General features: G+C 40.5%; 1 protein-coding gene across 1 annotated transcript in view; it reads right to left on the bottom strand.

The window, feature by feature from the left end:
* Window positions 1-19,856, bottom strand: part of MOCOS (molybdenum cofactor sulfurase) — a 346,276-nt gene that overhangs the window by 139,425 nt on the left and 186,995 nt on the right. Inside the window, exon 5 of the mRNA XM_075921610.1 lies at window positions 7,530-7,606. Within this exon, the coding sequence (XP_075777725.1) occupies window positions 7,530-7,606 (77 nt within the window). The remainder of the gene's footprint in view (window positions 1-7,529; window positions 7,607-19,856) is intronic.

The following is a 19,856-nucleotide window of genomic DNA, read 5'->3' on the forward strand; positions in this document are numbered from 1 at the left end:
CTGCATCTACACTAGGGGTTTTGCCAGCATAACTATTGTAAAAATGCCTTCACTCCACACCAGTACAGTAGGTCAGCAAAACTTGTAAGTGCAGACATGGTGTCCTTAAATCCTAACTGCTTCTGCTATTAGTAATGCTCTAAATTGTAGTCTGAGATTAGATTATGCTAAACCTATTATCAAAGTTCCCATGTCCAGTCTGTTCCAAGGACTGGATAATCTAAGAGGTCTTTGAGTGTCCACTTCCTCTAATTATATTAAAGTGGCTTTTATTCAATAGTATCTTAGTGAAGAATTTTCAAGATTTGTATTGCTGTACTGCTTCCAATCTTAGCTCTATTTGATAGCATTGAGGATATCATTGACATTGGCCTAATGGTTACAAAATATATAGGTTTTATGATTGTCTTAAAAACTTATGAGCCATAGAATGCAGTAGAAAAGACAGTAAAGGTTCCATCTGCTTCTCAAGCTTATGTTTTAAAACACAAACCAAGCTGGAATTGGAGCATCAAGGAACTTCAGTTAATACTGTGAAAAAACCCTGAAACTAATAATTGAGTCAAAATAATAGTATTGACTGAAATTTCACTACCAATTTGAGGCAACACAATGAAATAATCAGTATTACCAGCTGCCCAATTAAGATCAATACGTCATAGGGGCTTTGTGTTAAAGTTAGTTCAGTACAATAGAATTCTTTGTTAGGTCCTCCATAAAACACGTAAAGCTGTTTTTATCATAATACACCACTGACACCAAAATAAATAGAGTATGTAATAAAAATGTACTATTGATGAACTAAAGGGAAAAGCTACATATAGTAAGATACTAAGCCTATCAAAGTCCCTTTAGTACCATTCTGACTGTGCGGAAAAGACTTCAAGCGGCCCCGAAAGGGCAACTGAGCATACTCCTGACATGAAAACATTTTTAAATGGCAAAGAACTGTCATACTACTTTGTGCTCTAGCACTTAAAGGGCTGCTGCAAGGTGGCATAATGAAGAGCAGCCCTGAAGCTCCTCTTAGTAGGGATGTTAACATGTAGACAACTACACCATTAACCAATAAGCCTGGGTTTATTGGTTAATCCTGTCGTCTACACGCATTTCCCCCCCTTGCTGCCATGACCACCAGATCCGCCTGTTCCCCCACCCCCCAAACCACTGCACCACTGCCTCTGACAGAGAGGCAGCAGCGCAGACTGTGAGGAGGGTAGGCTGTAGCCAATACATGTGGGCAGCCAGATTTCAAGCCGACTCCCCGGGCGTGCCAGCTCTGCATAGCCGCCTGCCCCACCCTGCTGCCTCTATCAGAGGCAGCAGCATGGGGGGAGGGCAGGAGAGGCTGCCGCAAAGCAGCCCCTGTCCACAGAGGTCTGAGCTCTCCACAGACAAAGGCTGCTCCAGCATCCCACAGAGCAGCCTCTGTCCACAGGGAGCTCAGACCTCTGCAGACAGGGGCTGCTGCCGCCCCACGTTGCTGCCTCTAATAGAGATGCAGAAGTGCAGGGTGGCAGGAGATTTCCAGGGAATGGTGCTGGGAGCGTACTAGCTGTCAGCCCCTCCCCCAGGGACCATTGAATTGTCATGTAACTGCTATAATTCGATGTGGTTAAACCACTATTCAATTACATGCTGTCAAACATCCCTACCACTAAATTGGGCAAAAGACTGAAAATTACCCTAAGGGGTATCACACCATCACCGTTGGGCCCCATTCAAGGCACACAGAACAGAGTTCCAAAACACTGAAGAAGGTAGCCTATAGACTGCATCAAAAGTGGCTCAGTGAATATTTAGCTCAGAGAATGGTAACATTTTACTTAAATAAATGCAATTTCCTTTAAAAACCAACCACTGCCACCACACGTATGTAAAAGAAAAAGCTAATGTCTGTTATTGTGACTCCATTCATATTTTAAATCCATAGTTTAGAATATATGTATTATTTAATACATTTTACAAATTGGTATCAACAATAAAGAAGATGTACATGGAGAACCTAATCATGAGCCCATTTTCAGTCTCTTGGAGCACTTACCTGATCAAAATAGTGAGGGCAAACTGAAAAGCAGAGAGTTGTTATAATTTTTTTTTAAAGTTTAAAAATTCATAAAAATACTTCATTTTTTGACTTCCTTTGATGGTTTGAGTGGACCAAATGCTTAATTTAGTCGTGGTATAAGTGGACACATATTAAGAAAATGTCAGGGTTTAGCCTAGTGAAGGGAGATGAAGGACTATTCTGCTGATCCATGCTGGTTTCTGCAGAAAGCCAGACCAGACCAGATCAGACCAGGAACATAAGAACGGACATAAAGGGTCAGACCAAAGATCCATCTGGCCCAGTATCCTGTCATTGGACAGTGGCCAATGTCAGGTGTCCCAAAGGGAATGAACAAAACAGGTAATCATCAAGTTATCCATCCCCTGTCACCTATTTACAGTCCAAACAAAAAGAGCCTAGGTACATTATCCCTGTCCGTCCTGGATAATATCCATTGGTGGAACTATCCTCCATAAATTTATCTGTGTCTGTTTTGAACTCTGTTAAAGTCCTGGCCTTCACAACATCATGTGATAAGGAGTTCCACAAGTTGATTGTGCAGTGTGTGAAAAAAATACTCCTTTTGTTTATTTTAAACCTGCTGCCTATTTATTTAATTTTGTGAACCCTAGTTGTATGGGAAGGACTAAATAACTTTACCTTATCTACTTTCTCTACACCCATCATGATTTTATAGTCAATGAAGACTCAGTTTGGCTACTGCATCATTTTAATATCTGTCCTGATCTCTTGCATTCTTTCTCTCTTTGTAAATTTTTTCCACACATTTATACACTATCAATTATGTTCAGAGTCAACAGGAAGTGACATCAGCAATGCAATACAAAAATTATTTTAACTTTGGTAATTATTTTATTTGATTATACTTGTAATGTTTCCTCTGAAGTCATAGTACTATTCACTTAAAAAGACTCAAAATTCTTAGTTTTCTTTTAAAAGGTCTTCTTTCTGGAAATGAGAGGACTAGAATCCTAATGTTTAAATAGGAGATTGCTGATTCATTTTTTAAAGTAGCCAGCAGATGTCTCTGCTAAACATGTTGTAGTTAACATAAACACAAACTGTAGGAGCCAAGGGTCAATTAGCATCTTTTCAATGTAAAATTAGGAAAAATAATTTATTTCTGAAAGTTTTCATTTTAAAGTAGCGAACACAGTAACAATCAGTTGTTATTTATTTAATATCTAAGGATTACTAGCTCATTACATATTCCTTTTCTCTCCTAACACCTTGCAAGTTATTTATTATTATTATATGTATTTTCATAGCACTAATCAAAGAACCAAGTATGCTACCTACTATAACAAAAGGCTGAATTATATTATATTATATTATATTATATTATATTATATTATATTATATTATATTATATTATATTATATTATATTATATTATATTCTTGACAGTAAAATAAATACAATATTTATTGTTGGAAAAACTGAAAACTCTGACTTTTACAAGACTTTCATAAGTCCATTCTAGAATATGACATATTTCTTAACCACCCTTAATTCCAACAGAGAATATAATTTACTTAATATTTCCCTTCTTATAAAAAATACACATTTTAAAGAACAAGCTTTTATTTGTATGATATTCTAAAACAGTACATTATGCTACAAAAATAAATAATTATACCCACAATGAATATCTTTCCAGTGATCCTTACATTTTATTTATACCCATAAGCTTTCTGCTATCTTATCTGAAAACACAGCCTCTGAATAGGGAAACTAATATTAGTTTCTTTTAATTGGCACTTGCCTCTAACATAAAGAGCCAATTTCTCATTAATAGTAAAAAAAAGTTTTGTAAGGCATAGATCAGCTGGAAAGGCATCTGTTAAAAATATATACACAGCAATTAGAAGAGAACGTCAAACAGACTTGATTACACATTTCATGGGTATATGTCAAAGAGCATAAAGCAGTTGACTTAACCCCAGGGTGACTTCAAGAGGATTTACTGTATCTAGTGTTTGTGATTAGCACCATATAATCTAGAGCTGCTGAATAAGTGGAGTTTTAAACAATATGCAAATTTTATTTTGCTTTAATTTAGCCCTTCTGGATTTAGCATAAAATCTCAGCATTTCATCAAGGACTGAAACAGCTGGATCCAGTTAGTTCAGAAATTAAAAATGTAAGAAATGAAATAAAAGTAATCTTTGTGATGGTACCCAATATGCATTGGAATTGGAACTCTGGCATCTGTTAAAGGATGACTAAAGTGCACCCATAAGATTCCAATGAGGCATATCTTTTTATGAATGCCAAAATACCAATACATTCTCTAATCAAAGACTGCTGTTATTTTTCATATATATTAACTCTGTCAAGATAAAGTCCCCAAGTGAGTTTGGTAAGGAAACACATCATGCAACACTCAAAGAAAAAATATATGCCCATTGTAACATGTTTTTCTTTTTGTTTTTGTTTTGGTTTTTCAAGACATATTAATAATTAAAAATGCAGATTAATGTTTAACACTTTAATGGAATTTAATTTATACATAATTTTTTATTCCACTTTCAATTATGATATACAGTTTTAACTTCATAAATATCTTAGATAAATAGCTTATATACATAGGAAATATTTGAATACCCGTTTTCTGAGTTTTCAAGACTATGAGCACAACACGGAAATAAGTTCCTAAGCAAAAGGTCTCATGTAAACCAAACCCTATATGTCAAAAATACAAAATGAAAATATGACTAGCCCTCAATTCAATGTTATGATAATTGTGCACATTCTCAATTTAGAAGAGACCTCCAAAAGACACCAAGGGCATAACTCCCCTCATTTAGAAATAACAAGGCGAGTATCCACCCTACTGTACCTGTTACTTTGAAATAATAATTCCTGCTTGTGAAGAGGAATACATTTATTTCAAAATAGTTATTTCAGGAGTTACTATTTCAAAATCACTTATTTTGAAATACCCTGGAAGTGTATATAAGCCTATTACAGTATATAGGAACTCATCCCACAATCCTTATTCAAGTCCTCCATTCATACAAAGAACTCCATAGGCTTTAATGACCTGACTGCCAAAAGCCAAGCATCTTGCATGACGCTTGCATTGGCAAGTCTTTCATGTCTGTCTAATGTCTGAAGGTGGGCGGGCCAGGACACAGATACTTTATGCCCTGGAGGAAGTTGCAGTCAGCAGGGAGCCAAGGGAAAATAGGTTTTGTATTACCTGCTGACTGTTATTAATACTCCTACACACTGCCCCTTGGGCTCCCAAGCCAGATGCGGAATTCAGCAAACTATGCACTTTCTCCTTGCTCACTGACTAAGGGGAACAGCCAGTAATATTCCCGTATGAATCAGGGTGTAGAGAGGAGGAAGTATTAGCCCTCTCCTCTACCCCCTCCTTAAAGGGCACCTGGAGGTTAGAAGGCTTGAGGCTGGAGCAATCCTAGACTGGGGGGGGGGGGGGGGGGGGAAGCACCCAGCAAGCCCACTGTATCTCCTTGGTGGTTCTGTCTCATTTCTGTATGGTTTTATGAGAAGCAATCCCATTCCAGGCACATCCCATTTTTCTGGCACAGCCAATCCCTTAGCTTGCTTAAGTTATGATAAGAAGAAGCTGTATACCAAATTTGGTAGTCCGAGTTCTTACCATTTAGGAGTTCTTGAACAAACATACAGACAGATGGACAAACAGACACACAGACAAACTCTCTCAAATATATAGTAGATAAATATTTATGAAAAAAATAAAATGAGCCAGGATAGAAATTCACTCATAGAATTTGATTTAAATGGTGTGTGCTGAGGACAGGAAGTCTTCTTCAGAACCGAATTTATCAATATCTTTCAGATTCTTCTATGAATGATCTAAAAAATGATTACTCATACTCAAATCTTTGATTTATTTCTACTGTGGTTTCACAGTCATGTTTCTTTTTTTCTGACCAGAAAAAAAGCTGAATAAGAATTGTAAAATACAATTTATTTTAGAATGGTTTGCATTAAAAGACATCATAATAATACAATATATACAGTTGTAAATAGTAAAATTGTCTGGAAAATTTACTGCCTGAATGTAGCCAGAGACAATAGAACAGTGGTTCTAATTTAACACAACACTTTTGGGAATGTACTAAATTGCTTTTACTGATTTCCCTCTCACAAAAAAGCTCATCAGCAACAGGTCATATCTTTAGGTTTCAACACACAGTTGTAAACCTCACTGCTGTCAGCTATAGTTGAATGAAGCCCCGCTAATTAATGCAAATATTTTTCTGCTGAATCCTTCCATATATCTGTGAATGTCATTCGGAGTCAAATGCTCTACCTACTCAAAACTTTACATGTCTAGAAGAATCCCATCACATTTACTAACAGCAGTAAAGCAGCTTGGAAAAAAAATCTGATATTCTAAAAGTTTCTATAACACTCTTTAGGGATGTTAAATATCAGTTAACTGAATAGTCAATTAACCTCATGAATTCTTATTGGCTTCTCAATTATACTATAGTCCCCAGGGGTGGGGCTGACAGCCAGTGTACATTGGCCCTATCCCTGAACCCTCTGCCACTTCATGCTGCTGCTTCTATATCAGAGGCAGCAGCACAGGGTGCCAGGAAGGAGCTGGTCTGCGAGAGGAGCCAGTTTTAAAACCTGCTCCACTCACGGACCAGCCATCTGTCACCCTGCGCTGCTACCTCAGGGTATGTCTACACTATCCCGCTAGTTCGAACTAGCGGGGTAATGTAGGCATACCGCACTTGCAAATGAAGCCCGGGATTTGAATTTCCCGGGCTTCATTTGCATAAGCGGGGAGCCACCATTTTTAAAACCCCGCTGGTTCGAACCCCGTGCAGCGCGGCTACACGGGGCACGAACTAGGTAGTTCGAACTAGGCTTCGAACCAGCGGGGTTTTAAAAATGGCGGCTCCCCGCTTATGCAAATGAAGCCCGGGAAATTCAAATCCCGGGCTTCATTTGCAAGTGCAGTATGCCTACATTACCCTCCTAGTTCGAACTAGGAGGGTAGTGTAGACATACCCTCAGATATAAAGGCAAAAGCGCTGGACAGCAGCAGCCCCTGTCCAGGGGCGGGGAGGGACTGAGCCCCAGCATGAGCTGGAACTGAGCTGGAACTGGCTCATAATACACTTTAAATGCAGAGCCATAGCAGGGGCATGGACCAGGACTGAGCTGGGCTGCTGGCCAGCCTGCTAAAAAATTTACTGGCGGAGGTTGGGGGGTAGTGTGTGTAGGCTATAGCATTAACCGATAAGCTTTTGCTTAGCAGTTAATCGACTACACTTTTACATCCCTACCACTCACATGCACAACTCCAATCTCACACTAGTGAACATGACTCATAACTAACATGATCCAAGTGAATTAAGGTAGGGGTGTCAAAAAGATAAGAACCAAACCCCATGTATTAATCTGAAACCTCTCTTTTCAGTGTTAGAATTACGTTTGCAACTGACCTGTAAGTCTTTCCAAAGTATCAAATCCATGTTTCAGTGCAATAATATCAAGGAATGAAATGGTGCCATCTTCAAACCTATGGAAAAGGAGAGGGGAACAAATGAGCCCAATAAATATATCAAGTAGCTACTCCACATACAAAATGTATTAAAAATAATGTAACACCAATAGAAATCTAGTGAAACTAATTCACAGAGAAACGAGTTTTTCCCATAAGGATTCATCTCCCACACTTGTACTAGCCAGTGGAGTCAGAATATACTTTTTTGGCTGGATTTCCACATGGACTGTGCACCTCCACTGAGGGAACATTTTCCAGCATAGGGGTACAGAGCACCATGCAACTTCTGACTCTTCACCCTAACTAGATAGTCAGGAAGGGCCGGGGAACACTTGGAGCTCAGCCTCTTCTCTATCCCGCACTGATTCAGCTAGTGCAAGTAATAAATTACTTCCCTTTTTTCGGGCTAAGGAAGGAAAACTCTAACACAATTCCCATCCTTAGACATCGAAGATAAGTCAACTCTAACAGTACTGGCCACCAGAAGTGGTAAGAAGGATAGACCAAAACCTTCTACTCTTCCAGTCTCATAATGCCAGGATACGAGGACATGAAATAAAACTGAAAAGTGGCAAATATAACACTGATAAAAGGAAATACATTTTCAAATAACATGTAATTAGGCAGTTGAACTCATTCCCCTAGAAAGGAACAGAAGCCAAAATTTAGCAAGATTCAAAGAATAATTGGATGTTTACATGGATAAAAAGAATATTCAGAATTATAATAATTAATGCTAAAGGCAAGAGGACTGGAAGGGAGATAAAGCCAGGGTTGAAGCTGATCATTATTAGGGATTAGGATGAATGAAAATTTCATGGGGGCAGATTATCCCACATCAGCCTGATCTGGGTTTGGGTTTTTTTGTACCTTTCTCAGAAGCATTTGGTAGTGACCACTGACACAATACAGGCAGTCCCCGGGTTACGTACAAGATAGGGACTGTAGCTTTGTTCTTAAGTTGAATCTGTATGTAAGTCGGAACTGGCGTCCAGATTCAGCCGCTGCTGAAACTGACCGCCAGTTCTGACTTACATACAGATTCAACTTAAGAACCCCAAGCTTCCCCAAGTTAGCTGCTGCTGAAACTGATCAGCGCTGATTCCAGGAAGCCTGGGGCAGAGCAACTCTGCCTCGGGCTTCCTGTAGTCAGCGCTGGTCAGTTTCAGCAGCGGCTGACTTGGGGACGCCTGGGGCAGAGCAGCTGGGGTGCTGCTGGGTTGCTCCAGTAGCACCACTCCTCGGCGCTACTGGACCAACCCAGCAGCACCCCAGCTGCTCTGCCCCAGGCGTCCTGATTCAGCCGCTGCTGAAACTGACCAGCAGCGGCTGAATCAGGACCTGGGGCAGAGCAGCTGGGGTGCTGCCGGGTTGGTCCAGTAGTGCCCAGAGCGGCGCTGCAGGACCAATCGGCAGCGCCCCAGCTGCTCTGCTCCAGGGTCCAAACACAAGCCTGGTCTGCTGGGGGGGGGGGAGCACACTAGTCGCGCCCCCCCCCCAGCAGACCAGGGACACCGGGAGCAGAGCCGCAGCGGCAGCGGGGTGCCGCGCTTCTGAGGCTTTGCTCTGGCAAAGCCTCAGAAGCGCGGGAACCCGCCCGGTGCCCCTGGTCTGCTGGAGACGGTCTCCAGCAGACCAGGGGCACCAGAGCAGCTTACGAACGGGGCTTTCTCGCTCTGGAGCTCGCAGGTAGCAATCCGCTACCTCGACCTCCGGGGCACCCCGTTCGTAAGTGCGGATCCGACATAAGTCGGATCCGTAAGTCGGGGACTGCCTGTACTGGACTAGATGGCGTATGAGTCTGACTCAATGTGCCATTTCCAGTGCAGCAAAACATTATGCTGACTTGGCACGCGCTCACAAACAGAGAAAATGCCCTTGGGGACAGATTTTGGCTCTGTGGATATAACACAACCTTTCTCAAAAATAGGGAAAAAGGTTTGTGATTGCCACAACTATAGATACACAGTAAAAAGGTTAAAGAAAATATTAACCTAATCCAAACTGCATGTCCCCTTTTTAGGAAAAAAAAATTAAAAGAATGGCATAATAATTCTTACAAAACTTCTTGAAACATTCAGGGTTTTTTTCTCACTTATCTTTTTCACTTTTTTACGATTATCAACTAATTCAAACAATGTAAGTTATGCTGTTAGCCCATACAAATACATTAGATACATCAAATTCCTAGGTATTATGTGCAAGACATTACCGTAACCTTACATTATACATATAGAAGTTCAGAAGTGATATTAATGTACAGTAAAACTTCATTGGTCCGGCATCCAATGCTCTGGCACTCCTGATGGCCCGGCACCATCAGGAACCCGGAAGTGCTCCGGGCAGCCGGACAATTGGAGCTGTTCTGTGCCTGGCTTCCCTGATTCAGCCGCTGCTGAAACTGACCAGCAGCTGAATCAGGGAAGCCAGGGGCAGAGCAGCTGGAGTGCTGCTGGGTTGGTCCCGTAGTGCCACCCCTCGGCGCTGCAGGACTAACCCTGCAGCACCCCAGCTGCTCTGCCGCAGGCGTCCCAGATTCAGCCGTTGATGAAACTGACCAGCAACGGCTGAATCAGGGACGCCTGGGGCAGAGCTGGACTATCAGAAGGGGGGGCTATGAGGGGTCTGGGGTGGCATCCCCACCCCACCCCAGACCCCTCATAGCCCCCTCTTCCGATAGTCCAGCATATCTGATAATCCAGCACACCCTGGGTCCTAAAGGTGCCGGATTATTGGAAGTTTACTGTATTATGCTTTTCCCACAGTTTTGTTCACAACACTTTGCAGAGCTGAAGTCAGATTACAAAATAGGAAACTTGCCAAAGCAAGATGTGTAATTAATAATTAGAGACAGGCTTATGCACATTTGCAAGTAATATGAAATGGGAGAGTGCAACAGAGTCTCAGAAAGACAAGACTGGATCCAAAGGTGTAACACAAAGGCCCACTGGTGCCAAACGAAAAGGGTTCACTATTCTTTACAAGCAACTTCTGTTTCTGACCTGACAAACTTACTCCACTCAGTACACCACTTTCATAGTATTGATCCATGAAGGCTAGTATGTGAGGTCCATATGGAAAGCTTATACCTTATCAATACACATAATCATTGTGAGATTTTTTAGGGGAAATATTTAAAGGATAATGTATAGTGAAAAAAATGTCTTATGGGTTTTGGAAAGTCTCCTGGGAATCACATGTCTCACTGATGGCCCATTCAAGCAGGAGGGAATTGTCATCTCCCCTGGTTCCAGTGGTGTAAAGTCTGGTTCAGATGACTACTCTTGCCTCATCCCTCAACAGTCAATGTAAAACCATCAAAGGCCACTGCAACATTTGAATCTGGTAGGGACACATCTAGCTGCAAAAGGACACGGACACTGAGATCAGCTTGGTGTGGGAAGACTCAGCTCAGGACTTGATCAGCCCTGAAGTGCACGTCCCCCTGCCATGTAAATCCAAAATGGTATGATCTTGCACAGAAAACTGTATTGTATAAGCTTGTGATATTCGCTCCCTTCCTCAATGAGGAGAAAGATATGCCCAGCTTTTTGCCTGCCCTCCCGGTTACGAAATACACAAACTGGTTTTAGGAAACAAAATAGGTTTATTAAGTACAAAGAATAAACTTGGAATGATTATAAGGATAGGAAACAGACCAAAGTAGATTGCTGAGAAAATAAAACAAACATAGAAACTAAGCTAATACACTAAACAAATGGTATAAGTGGTAATTTTCTCATCCTAAATATCATTTTAAGCATCTCCTTTGCAGTCCAAGCATATTTCCAGCCTGGGTCCAGTCTCTTTCTTCCACAGTTCAATTTTAGGTGTTTATAGCCATCATCTTGGGTGGGGAAACCACGAAGACAAGAACCAATCCTGATTATTTCACTTCCCAGCCTTAAAAATAGGATTACCATAAGGCAGCTAACCCATAACCCAAGCACCATCAGGCAGCTAACCATCCCTCCTAGCAGCCACAGATGTAGTTCGGTACTGGGTGTCATGGTCACATGACCCTGCAGTATCAAAGGATCCAGGAGTCAAGGGTTATTAGCAACATCACAGGAAATTTTCCAGGAAGATGGAGATTAGCATGTTCTAAGTGCTATTGTCCCCATAATAGCCCATCCAGGCTGTCTGCATACTATCTTGTGGGCATTCTCTAGGTGAAAACATAACTGTAATTGTTACATAGTCACTATTTTTAACTTCAGAAACAGAAACAATACAAAAGACAGAACTATGTAGCACGTTAAAGACTAACAAGATGGTTTATTAGGTAATGAACTTTCGTGGGCCAGACCCACTTCCTCAGATCAATTTGCGGAAGAAAATATGCACAACCATATATACACTAAAGTGATACAATCAAAAAAATGAACACATATAAAATAGACAAATCAAATTTTAGAACAGAGTGGAGGTGAGGGAGGAAGGTTAGTGTCTGTGAGGTAATGACATTAGGGGTGATAATTGGGGAAGCTATCTTTGTAATGGGTGAGATAATTAGCATCTTTGTTGAGACCCATACATAAAGCGTCAAATTTAAGCATGAATGACAATTCTGAAGCTTCTCTTTGCAGTCTGGAGTTAACATCTCTCTGAAGCAATATGCATGTTTTAAGGTCATTAAGAGTATGGTCAGTCTGGCTGAAATGGCAAGCAACAGATTTCTCAAGTTGCCAATGATATCTTACATGATGCATCTTGCATAAAACACACTTTATTCATGCCAGATCATACTATAACAATATTTCTATGAAGCATATGGGATGTAGCAGTATAATACCTTCTTTGGATTTATCAGAAATGCTCACGAGTGCTGTGTGTAATACTGAAGTGGTGAAAGGAAAGACCACTCAGAGTGATACACTGTTTCTTGGGAACAAAGGATCAGGGATTTCTGTGAGTAGCCAGTGTCAGCTCTGGATATCACAGGGTAAATGCTTCAAAGGGACGAGGGAACTGATTGTTAAACACCAAGTCAAATAGCCCAAAGGAGAGTGCTTGAGTGGCTGGAAGGCTGGTACTGTGTGGAACCTGACGACCATGAACCACAGGCAAAAACTCCTCTCATTAGAGGCAGGTATATCAACAAGACTCAGGCCTGGGATCGTCAGGAACCCATCACAAAGGGCAAAGGAAAAAAAATGTGGGCACAGTCTGACAGTAGTTTTCATAGTAGTCTGACAGTAGTTTAAATGTAGGAAAGGATTAAAGATGTAGATAAGTTTGAAAATGTCTTGTCAGGATAGGTCCCACATAGTCACAGATGACAGGTTATAGAAAAGATCTGAGAGAGAGACTTGACAGAAATATACTATATTCAGCTCATTAGCTAGCCACAGTCAGGAAAGCAAAGAAACCGCTGGGGCTATGTCAATAAAGAAACAGCAAAAATGCTGGCACTGTACAGAATATCTTTGAGCAAAAACACCTGGAGCATTGCACAATTCAGAGCATGCTGGTCTAGGAAGGATAATGAAACATTACAAACAGGAACAAAGTGAGCTACAGAGAAACTAAAAGGCCTCAGGGGTCAAAACTACAGTAACAGAAACAATTAAGAAAATTAGGTTTAAATTTGTGAGAAAATAAGAGATTAAGCGAGTGATGATCAAAATATATAAAAATTCTTATCAATATAAGGATATGAGAAAGCCACAATAATATTGTAGAGAGCCAAAGACTTTCAATCTGAACTTAGGAATCTCTTCCTTTTTTAAAATCAAGCCACATTTTAAAAAAAAATGCTATCAGGGTAATACAATCAAGACAACAGCCTACACAATCTGCATTGTCCCAAACTTTATCATTATTTATTATTTCCATTTGCATCTACCTTAGCCTCCATCACAAGCAGTAGATGCCTCCATCAAAAGCACAGAAAATAACTATACATTTATAAATATCTATCTATATAGTTGTGTCCCCTATCAACACAGTCTCTGAGCCAAGGGCTTACCAGCAAGGCTCTTCCACTGACCAGAAGAAAAAGTCTAAGGACCATTTTCAGCTGAATGCAAGATTCAACTTCCAAAGAGAGGCAGGCTTCCAGATAGCCTTATAGATAGATCCTTCTCTTTGCAAATATACATTTTGTATTTTATATCTGACCCTCCCTCAGTCTAGTTATGCTTTACTTTCTTTAACATTTTAGACCCTTTGCTGAAGTCAGAACAATTCTTCCATTACTCCTAGAATGTGTATATTTACTTTCTCTTCAAGTGATTTTCAAGCACAACTTCATCATTTACTAAACTCCAATACATGCTACTGCAGACAATCATGTAATCTCCCCACTATTCAGTTTGTGAACTGAGCACTACTTACAAACCCTGTGCCCCTGGGAAATTTGTAGAATGCATTTATAATTCTGGGGGTTTTTTTGGTTTTTTTTTTTTTGGTAATGAACGAAGCCTTAAATTCCTTGGCTATTTTAATTAGTATTAAGCTAAACCATAGGGCTACAAGGGGTTGTTATCCATCTCTTGGGACATAGGAAGCACTCTAACTGAATATTTAACAGCATTTAGGTACAAGAGCAAAGAAACTCCTTCCATCACAATTCATTTAGTTCAATGGCTAGTTTTATGTTTGATGTAATTGATGCTTCAAATAACTTGTTTCCCATTCAACTCTAGTTCCACTGTTAGAATAATGAGCTTAATCTGATCTTCATTTGAATGCTGATCCAATTTGAATGCTGATCCAAGTCATTTCCTAAAATATCAAAGAGTTCTCACAGCAGACAACATAGACACATTTCAGACTATAAAGAGTACCTCTTCAGAATCTCAACAACACACTATACACTAGATCCGTTATCTATCACTTACTACAACTTAGCCCACCTACTTGCAACCTCAATCAGCTGCTTAATATATGTTTAGAAAATTTGTATCACCTTATATTAACCAGTTATCTGACTTGGCAGTGAATTACCTACTGGAAAATAATGCAAGTTACTTAAATACATTATAGGCTTATAAAGATGATGCTGGGAAGGGAGTTGCTACCCTTCCCCCACAAGAATAGAAGTCCATGTTCCATGATTGGCACCCCGAACATGGATTTGCATTCTGGAATTCCATGAGAAGGGTGTTTTTCCCCAGAGGCCATGAAAGATGTGTCCCTGAACACAGTTATAGCACAGGTTAGGGACTTACAAATGAGTGAGCTGTTTAAGTAGTTTGTACTTTATTACTCTGACCCCTACATATGATATTTTAACTATTTGCAACTTACTTCTTTGATTTCTAAGATGAATGGGGGACCTTATCAGCCTATTGAAACAGCTTTAGTGTAAACTGTTCTGTTTGTGTATCCAAAGCCTGTGAAAGGTGCAGGAAACAAATCTTTTCCCCCCTTATTTTAAACTAGCACATTTACCTGGTAATACTTGGGTCCTTAACTCAAGTTTGTGCACTTTCTTCTTGCTCCCTGACAATGATGAAGGGGAACAGCTAGCAACATCCCTGTATAAATCTGGAGGAGGAGCTTCAGTCCCTCTGCCCTCTCTAAATGGTGCCTGGGGGTGGGAGGCTCAGGGTTTGGGCAGTCCTGGGCAGATGGGCGCATGCACGTCAACCAGACTGTTTCACCTGCCTGGTGATTCTGTCTTTTCTGTATGGTTTTATGAGAAGTATCTCATTCCAGGCACATCCCATTTCCCTGGCACAACCAAACCCTTATGTTGCATTAAGATATAATAAGAGGGAGCTGTATACCGAATTTGGTAGTCCTGGCTTTTACTGTTTAGAAGCAGTTCTTGACAAACACAGAAACAGACAGGCAAACTCTCTCAAAAGTATGGTAGATGACAAACTGTTTCAGTATTAACCCTAAAGAGAGCAAAGGCACATACAGATACATATCAACAGCTGCAAACACGTTTACTTGGTTGGCAGTCTGGAACATTCCAGAGGTTAAAGAAATTGCAGGATGCTACTTGGTTTTCATGGTCCAGTTTTATACTTTTATCTTCCTTTTGAAAGAAAAGCTTGAGCAACTGGCCAGCACTCTTGTACCACAGAGCTTACACTAGTCTCTCCCAATCACCTCAGACATCCATTCTGTCCCTCCCATGATGCAAATTCAACTTTGATTTCACAAACACATCTCTGAAGAACAACAACAACAACAACAAAAAGATGGCACTGTTTTTCCCTAAAATTTTTGAACTAAAATGTTTTCCTGAAAAGGGAGTCTGTTCTGAGGATTCTACCAAATTAGTATTTTTCTTTTCCCCCTCTTACAGGAGGGATTTTCCACAAACAGGGGGCTGTCTCAAACAAAACAAAATTTTTGGCTTACGATCCTCATGCAAGATTATAGTTTACAGAAAAAAAAATTAAATTCTCCACTAGGTACTTAGGATTGCCAGATGGTTTCAGAAAAAATACTGACCAACAACAACAATAAACCATGCCAGGAAAAGTTTGTTGAGAAAAAAAAAGGGGGGGACCCCCAAGTGTTGTTAAGCAAAAAACAAACAAAAAACATCATGGTCCCTTTAAAAACCGTGTGGTGAGGTGGAACCCAGTAAGCACTAAGGTTGTCAGATTGCCTCCATATTGAGACTGACAGCCTGGGATCTTCACCTCCTGGCCAGAAAAAATCAGAAAATACTGGACATTTTAGATGTCAGGTATTTTCTGAATTTTTTTTTTTACCGGAGGAGGCGAAAATACCAGACTGTCCGGTTCAATACCGGATACCTGGCAACCCTAGGTAGCATTATTATTTCCAGAGATACAGCTTATCTACATCTTGCTGTAGTGGGCTCTTTGCAAAACAAATCACTCAGATACAGTCACAGGCCTTTTAAGGTGGCTGGGATTCAGCCTCACCTGCACCAAGTTCATCTCACTTCCCTGATCTCAGGGAAAGGGGATAACACCACGGGACATGTGATGAGTATTTGTGATCCGAATTTAGGCCTGCTTTGGAACATAACTTAAGAGAAACCTGAGTTAAGTCAGAGAGTAAATGGAGTGGGAGAGCCTGCCCCTTGATCAAGTAAAGAATTGGACCAAGGACAAAACATTATTTTGGATTTGGAATTTTGGTTAAAAATTTCATTTAAAAATGCATATGGTCAAAAAATCCAGCTCTTTCTGTATGGTCATATAGAGTCTATAAAAGAGAATACAAATAGCAGAAATTAGTTATGAACCAAATTTGGCTCTCATTTATATATGTGCATATTTAAAAGAACTCCATATAGGTCAAATGTGAAGAAGTTGTTCCTTGTCTCTAAAGCAAGGGAAAGTGAATCTGAATATACAGAGAAAGCAGATTTCTTGAATAAGCTGCTTTTATTTTGCATAGTCCCTTCTCAGAAGAGAACTGCCCTTTGAAGTGAGAGATTGCAGAAGTTCCTTTCATCTTTTCAATTCATTTATTTTCATCTAATTAAAAAAGCATAACAATATGGGAAATGACTGACATACATATCTAAAAGTAGCTCATTCATAGCTTATTTTCACCTTTTAAATCTGTTGTGTATTACCTATATTTGAAACAAAATACCCCAATACGATGGTTTTTTTGTAGAAATACAACTATTTATTGTATTTAATTTAAACTGCCTTGTAGTGGAACTAACATGAAGCTGAAGGCTTGAAGTGCTGAAAGTATGACCTCAGGAACCAACTATTTTCAATGAAATACAAGCTTTAATGTTAGCAGCAAATGCAATCTCTAAAATTATCAGGGAAATGGAATTTAATTGATCTCACTACTTATTCACAACATCAACATCCACCATTGGCAAAAGAAGCTATATTTTTCTCTCTTTCTTTAATGTAAACAAATAACTACTGACCCAATACATGAATAGGCCCTAATTTTAACTTTTGATAGACCTAAAAGTCTCATTGTGCTGGGTTTCTGGGACATCTTATGGTTAGAACTCTCCATTGGAGACTGAGTTATCATACCACATGCTGCCGATTTAATGCCTCTCCTGCTTGGTCTGGAGTTTTCTTTCCAGCCAGTGCCACTTTTGGTGGTATATTGACTAAATGCAATCCCATTGCCATTAATTACTTCGGAAAATTTTGGCCAGGGCCATGGAGTATCAATCACTTTTGAAAACCATGAGTGAACTCCTAAGCTCATTAACGTCAAAGGTAAAACTCTGCATTTATTTTAATGTATCGAAGATTTCATCCTTTGGTTTCTGATTCCACCCCAATGGTAACTTGCCATTGACTTCAGTGAGAGCAGGACTAGATCCATGGACGTCAAAATATTTTACACTAACTTCATTATCATTTGAGTATATTTGCCTCACAGTTATTTCCAAATTCCTACGCAGTTGATGCAGCCTGTGCAAATAAAAATCAGATTTAGAGGTGGTCCATTGTAAAGGGTATGCAAGCTGTGGTGATAGTACACTTCTACAGTAACCTGAGTTTCCTGTAAGTGTCTGCACAATGGTCTACTTCAATGAGCCGAGAATTTGAATCATAGTAGGATTGTAATAAATTACAGACTTCTAAATAAGACACCTTTCTAACCATTTCAGCAACTCATTTTTACCTCAGTGAGAGATACATTACCCTTTCATGAGTGATGACTGTTTCTAATGCAATGAAATTAATATGCTTATCCAGTGCTTGAATGACTACCATTCATGGAGTAGCAGAATCAATCAATTTTTATTTCTCAGGTACTGCTGTTCCATGAGGTACTGTCTCTCGGATTGTTTCCGATTTGATGAACTTCTAATTGGCAACCTTATTCACCATTTACATGTGTAAAAATCTTCCCTTTTTGTTTAGACCAAGTCTTTGAATTTGTTACTCAAATCAATCTGAATGACACATTCTGATTTTATAGCTTATCTGGTCCTCTCAATCTGTGAATAAAAGTGATGCTTCTGAGAACTAGATATTACAGCCTGCATTTCAATTAGTTTCAGTTGGATGCAAATTTTTAATAAAATATTAAAATTCTTGCACGACTACAATTTTTCAGCTGGTAGTCTACAATATTATTTAAAAAAGAAATGACTTCAACAGAACTTCTATTACCACCATTTAAACCACACAGTGTGTTACACTGCCATTTAACAAAAGATCATTTGCATCCAGAGGATAAAAAAATTCTTCTCAACATGGACTCTACAAGGTCACAGAAAATTAAAAATTAAACATCTGGTTTTTTTTTCCCCAGTGGCAAGATCCAAAAGTTACAAAAATCTTTATGATACTACTAATCATATAATAAAACATTTCCCTAAGAATTCACACATTGTGCCAGTAAGACTGTACTTTGTTGACAAAAATTAACATTCATCTTTCTCTTAAAGATTCCATACTACATAGGAATATTTCTTTAAGAAATGCAATGCATTAAAAATAAATTCTCAGCACCATCAGACTTGCTGGCTAACGGATGCATGTACTATGCTATATTACTCTTTGAGATAACAGTATAGTTTACATAACCTTGTTTCAAATGTAGGTTTTTTAAAAATAAATAAATAAAAACTAGGAGGCTGTGTCCCCCGCTTGCTCTGCTCGCCAACCCCCATCTCAGTTGGGGAGGGCCCCGGGGTGATGCCACCCAGCCCTGCCCTCCCACCATCGGGAGAGTCCAAGGCAACCCCAGCCCAGCTCTCCCTGTGGCTGGGGAGGGGCCAGCCCAGAGGCCACTCTGACTCTTTGTCCCCCCCCAGCTACCAGGAGGGTCAGAGCCAAGGCAACGCTCTCCCCCGGACACCGGGAGGGGCCGAGCTGAGGTTATATCCCTCCCCCCACCGCCAGGGGGGCTCCAAGGCTGTCCTGGCTTTTGCCCCACCTGGCCCCTTGTTCTCCCCTCTCCCCGCCCTGGCTCTTTGCTTTCTCCCCCTCCTCAACTGCTGGGGAGGTGGGCCAGGGCAAGGTGGTACGCAGCACCCCCTCGGCCTGGTTTTCCAGCTGGCCTACCAGAAGAGGCTGGGCTCGAGCCATGTCGGGCCTCGTTTTCCCCCAGCCACTGGGAAGCCCCAGCCCTCCATGTGGGTCCTGGGAAGGACTAGGCTGGGGATGGGTGGTGCTTGTTCCTGTGGGGGACAGAGTGACATGATGACATCACTCTATCATTCCATGCTCTAGGCATTGCAACTTGGCAAATATGGTCGCAAAGCCATTCAGGTTTGGCCTGGCTGCCTCTCTATCATCATCAGCAACCAAAGTGATGCTGTAGCCCTGTGTGCCATGCTGGAAGGCCACTCAAATTCCACAGGTCTATGGGCCCTTGGAAAACA

The sequence above is a fragment of the Pelodiscus sinensis genome, chromosome 2 (assembly GCF_049634645.1).
Source record: "Pelodiscus sinensis isolate JC-2024 chromosome 2, ASM4963464v1, whole genome shotgun sequence".
Lineage (NCBI taxonomy): Eukaryota > Metazoa > Chordata > Testudines > Trionychidae > Pelodiscus > Pelodiscus sinensis.